Source organism: Mus pahari, chromosome 22 (assembly GCF_900095145.1).
Source record: "Mus pahari chromosome 22, PAHARI_EIJ_v1.1, whole genome shotgun sequence".
Lineage (NCBI taxonomy): Eukaryota > Metazoa > Chordata > Mammalia > Rodentia > Muridae > Mus > Mus pahari.
The window spans coordinates 18,757,839-18,763,264 of record NC_034611.1 but is presented as its reverse complement, the minus strand read 5'-3'; the positions used below and the strand labels follow the sequence as shown (position 1 = coordinate 18,763,264).

The 5,426-nt window shown below is 41.7% G+C and overlaps 1 protein-coding gene across 15 annotated transcripts in view; it reads left to right on the top strand.

Moving 5' to 3' along the window:
- Positions 1–5,426, top strand: part of Asph (aspartate beta-hydroxylase) — a 210,658-nt gene that overhangs the window by 163,586 nt on the left and 41,646 nt on the right. For all 15 annotated transcript variants that reach the window (XM_021221962.2, XM_029533263.1, XM_029533265.1 and 12 more), the window contains one exon: positions 2,410–2,547. In XM_021221962.2, coding sequence (XP_021077621.1) covers positions 2,410–2,547 — 138 coding nt within the window. The remainder of the gene's footprint in view (positions 1–2,409; positions 2,548–5,426) is intronic.

The window sequence follows — 5,426 nt, the reverse complement described above, 5'->3', positions numbered from 1 at the left end:
TGTGAGCAGGCTGCACAGGCAGTGTGACCAGGTACTGAGCATCGGTACGCACAGTACTGTGTGAGTAGGCTGCACATGCACTGTGACCAGGTACTGTAAGGACCCACCTTGCCCCAGCACTCAGCACAGCGCAGCCCAGATCTAAGACCCTGAAGGCTGCAGCAGAAGCCACACCGCCTGATGGTTGGGTTGTCCTATAATTCCTATTTTGCACTCTATTCCATCAATATGGCTAGTCTTTCCAATGAATTACTAATGATTCAAAAGTTAATGAACTACCAGACTTTAAAAAGACAAAAAGAATCATATGTTATAATTAATGGTGTTCAGCTGAACAGCAGAAGGTTCAGGAAATAAAGTCTTAAATTTAAATTGGCTGACACCATAATGATCAAATTATTTCAAAGATGAGTCTTTTCTTCTCTTTTTCTTTCTTTTTTTTTCCCCCGACATCAATTAGCCATTTTAACTTTCTGAGCTTTAAAGAAACTCTGGACCCAACTTACATGTTTTTCAAGGAAAATATATAAGAAGTATTAGTGTGTATGCTGTTTGAGATTTTAATGAGAAAGATAATTAAGAATGTTTTTTAATGGTTTCAAAAGGTGTTACAAAGAGAGGAAGAGTGTCTAGCTGGTTTTGAGGGGCCTTGAATTCTACTTCCAAGAAGGGAGGCATTATAACTCTCAGTTTCAGCAGTTACAGGAGGGAGAGATTCGGGGCTCCTAGAAAGCTCTGGTGAGGTCATTTATGTCAAAGGCCAATTGTGGAGTGCTGTGGAAAATAAGAGGGCCATCTGTACACCCTTTACTGTCCTGAGGAAGAAAAGTTTGCAACATGATTGTTAAACACTTTCAAAAGTTAATAATTTCGTACACTAAACTATGAGTTTATTTACTGCCAGGTTTTTTTTTATAATAAAATTTAAAGAAGCTGGTATTTTCTATGTTTAAATTATTATATCTGGGGTCTTGCAAAGAAGGTATTTAAGTTAACATTAAATTCTTTTTATTGATCAAGACATATACATTCAATCAGGTGTGATAGCACATGCCTATAATCTCCCCAAACAGGAAGCCAAGGCAGGAGAATTACACATTGGAGGTGACCCTGACCTATAGAAGGAGACACTGTATCTGACATGGGAAGGGCTGCACATTTTTTCAAAATCAGTTCTCAAAAGAGCAAGTGGTAGATTCTATTCTCGCAGTGGAAGAGATGGGACTCAGTATGCTACTAAAAAACCCTTCTATCCAAAGACAATGGGCGTGTAGGACAGGCAGCATGAGAGCAGGGCCACTTATGGGCATATGGTGGATCCTCATTTGGACCAGCCATATGGAAGAAGTACTGCAGCCAGATAGGCCCCATCCCCCAAAAGCTAGTCTTAATGCCAGTTGTATCATGAGAGCCAACGTGAAGCCATGCGTGTTGTCCCTTATTGCAGAAAATGTACACAGTCCATGAACAAAAGTTTTCTATTAAAAAGCCTGATATACTGTACGATGTATATCATAGCTATAACTGCCATACTATTTATTGCCAGCTCAGAATAATATTTCCTTTTTATCTGTTCTGTCACTGTGGGAAATCAAAGAAAGTTACTAGGAAAATAAATTTACTCTTGGTTGGTTTTAGCAGCCCGTTTCAGTAAATAGTGAATGTATTTGAAATTGTTTAAATCATAATCCACTCCTTTTAGAGAAAATATAAAAATGGAACTCACACAATGAAAGCTAAGTACAAGTATGGCCTCCTTTGGTGTCTTACACTGTGTGTATACACAACAGATTACGTTTTAAAGTGGCTTAGATGTGTGGAAACCCAACTAGGTGAGGCATGAGTCCAGAATCCACAGAGCTGACGGCCTGAGAGTGAAGATAAATGCTAGCGTTCACTTATCCCAACAGCTTACAGAAGCTCAGTTAAAAAACAGAAGTTTCACCAGCTATCATCAGGGAAGAGCTTGATTTAATTATCTCAAGGTACAGAGAGTCCCTGAATTAAGAAAGGTCGTAGCTGTTTGATTGCTTTTCAGCTCTGTGGGGCGTGAACTCAGTCTGCATTCAATAGGAACTGCACTTCAAATTTTGACTTCTGAGCTCTTCTCAGCAGAGTCCCATACTCTGTGCTGCTGAGCAGTGATGCTGATCAGTGGCCCTGTCAGTCATACATCACGTCACGGGAGAAACCTGAGGGCCCTCTGCAAGAGTGCCAATGCTGAAGAAAGATGTGCTGTGCCTTGGGAGGAAGTCGATTTTCACTGTAAGAGTCTTTACAATGGGTCTGCATGGTGGCCAGACTACATCTCCAGGAACACCTGTACTAGCTTATGTGATGTCCTTCAATTTTGAAACAAAAATGTTTTCTGGAAAAGAGGAATATGAAGCAGCCTTTCTATTCTTCCAGGCATATAAGTGGTATGAACTTGGGCACAAGAGAGGGCATTTTGCCTCTGTCTGGCAGCGTTCCCTCTACAACGTGAATGGTCTGAAGGCTCAGCCGTGGTGGACGCCCAGGGAGACTGGCTACACAGAGCTAGTGAAGGTGAGTGCTAACTTCCGCAGCAGCCCATCCAACCTACTGAAACCACAGGGAAGGAAGGAATGTTAGAGAAAAGGTATTTTATTTCTAGTAAGAAAATCTCACTGAAACCTTCTGACCCAAGCTACCCTCATCTGTCCGTTTCTGTCTTTCCAATGCCTCTCATGATGCTTGGAGCCCTCACAGACCTTTCCTAACTCCAGACTCCAAAATCCTGCCCCAGTCCTTCCCAGTACAGCACAGTCATCTCCATCATGGCTAGCCCGTTTCTGGTACCAATTTCCGGCCTATTTTGCCTTCGCTGGCTGTGATAAAACACTGACCAAAACCAACTTGGGGAGGAAGGAGTTATTTCAGTTATAGGTTGTAGTTCATCATCAAGGGAAGCCAGGGCAGGAGCTCAAGGCAGGAACCTGGAGGCAGGAACTGAAGCAGAGATAACAGACAGTGCTGCTGGCTGCATGGCTCCTCGTGGCTTGATTGACCTCCTTTATTTTACATCCTAGGACTGCCTGTCCATGGGTGGGACTGTCCATAATCATAGGCCCCCTTCATAACTCAATAATCAAAAATAAATAAATAAAAACACCTATCAATGCTCATGGGCCAATCTGAAGAAGGCAAATCTTCAATTATGGGTTCCTCTTTCCAAGTGACTCTAGCTCAAAGCGTTGACAAAAAAATAACCCTTGGGATATTAGATGACAAGGAAGGAAATTTGTGTGGAATAACAGTTCTCCGACGTCTCAGTCTTAGTACGCTTTGTGTTCCTAAAAATTATTGAGCTTTATGGGGATTTTTCTTTGGGTGGGAGGGGGAGGCTATTCCTTTCTATAGAATAATCACAAAGTAAAATTGAAATATCATTTCAGTTCTATGTATTAATTCTTTAAAAATAACCTCATTATAAGACAATACAAATAATTATATTTTAATATGGAATGATCTTCATTTAGATGTAGAATCATTTTCATATAAAAATCAAAATAGAAAATGTAATGAGATTGAAATTATGACATATTTTTATAAGCCTCTTCAGTGCTAGAGTGGTGTTGTTAAAGATCACACAGCCCTTGGAAACTCCTCTATGCACCTGAGCCCAAGTGAACATGCAAAAAAGCTACATGTTCCTCTGTATTATCTAGAAGATCGTTTGTACCCTTCAAATTCCTGAAGGGTTCAGCATCTCAGGTATTGCTGGACTGGACTTTGAGAACTTCTAGCCTGGAGGCCACAGAACAAGAAAGCAGTTATAAATATTTTATAAAAGATCATAACAAATAGATAACCAAAAGCAATGTTCTTCTAACAACTTAACAGCTAATAAAACATGGGAACGTTTCACATCGGTAGATTAAATCTAAATACAAAGATTCTGTGTGGTTTTGCTAGCAGTTGGTGTGCTTACGTTTGCTTAAAGTAAATGTGTTCTTAGGTTCATTAATAAAATGGGACTGGGTAGTGATTTACTAACAATTCGTTTTATATTTCTAATGGGGAAAATGTGTGTCATTGGTCAGATGGCCTTTGTCAGTTTGTAGATGATACATTCTGGTTTTCCAATAACTATGGATCTTATGTAGGAGGAAACAGACAAGGGTGACAAACGTTGCTAATTCTAGAACCTGGATGATGGGCGTGGAGCTTCTCCACGCCCCTTCCCTGTATTGTTGCATGCACGTTTTCAATTAATCGCTGGCTTTTTGTTTTGTTTTGCTTTGCTTTGCTTTGTTTTCTGTTGTTTTTTCAAGAAAGGGTTTCTCTGTCTATCCCTGGAGCTTGCGCTGTAGACCATGTGGTCCTTGAACTCAGAGATCTGACTGCTAGTCCCATGTCTGTATGAAAAAACACCTGCTAGACTTTATTGATGTCTCTGGTGTGCCTAGGAGGAAGAGCTACAATACACTTCCAGTGTACTTAGGAAACAGGCCTTATTTGATGGGTTGTTCTTATTTCATATGACTGCATAGCTTATCATCATGCACTCCAGTGTTAAAGCCAGCTTCCCTTCCTCATGCTTTAAGCACTTGGTCAGTCAGGAAACAGTCTGGCCATGCCACAGAGGGCTTTAAGAGGTCCCACCCCTGAGCAGGAATAGCATAGGAACATCTCTGTGAATCCTCCGCTCTTGGCGCTGTCCCCCATTTGTTTCCTCATTAGACTCCATCTTCCCTCGGAGCACTCACTGAGCTCTGCAGATCTCCTGTATCGTTCACACGTCCTGGACTCTGAAAGTTGGGGGACCTGCTGGAGCTTTCAAGTGACAGAAATAAAACTCAAAGATTGCTTTAACAACAGGGAGCCTGGTTGATTGCAGAAGGCCTGGCATTAGACCAGATGTCGGGGGAGAGCAGTAAGGAAGATGGTTTCTTGGCCCTTAGCCTTCCTCCTTGCTCAGCTCTGTCCTCAGTGTGCGCTAGTTGTCAGCAGCACTTGGACTGGAGTTGAGAAGAGTGAAAGCACCATTGGGTCACCACACAAACACTAGAGGCTTCTGGGAAGAGCCTTTCCTGTTGGTAACAACATGGCAGATGAGTTCTCCCGGTACAAGGCAGCGTGAGACATAGTTCCAGGAACTGACCCAGAACACTGGTCTGTCCTTCCAGTCTGACTGAGCCTCCAGAGGGCTTCCTCTGAACTGAGTGGCTCATCTGGGGGAGGTGGGCACCCTAACAGAGCCAGGGTATATCTAGGAAGGTAGCCTACAGTGTTGGATATCCTTGTTGTCGGTTGGCGCACACTTGCACCCAAATATTTTTTCTCTGTTATTTTTTTCTTTTTGCCATTAATTTTTAAAGCTATTTTCTTTTTTTTTTTTTTTTTTTTTTGGTTTATTTTTTATGTAAAAGTTGACTAGAGCTATACTACCAAATAGACTTCCC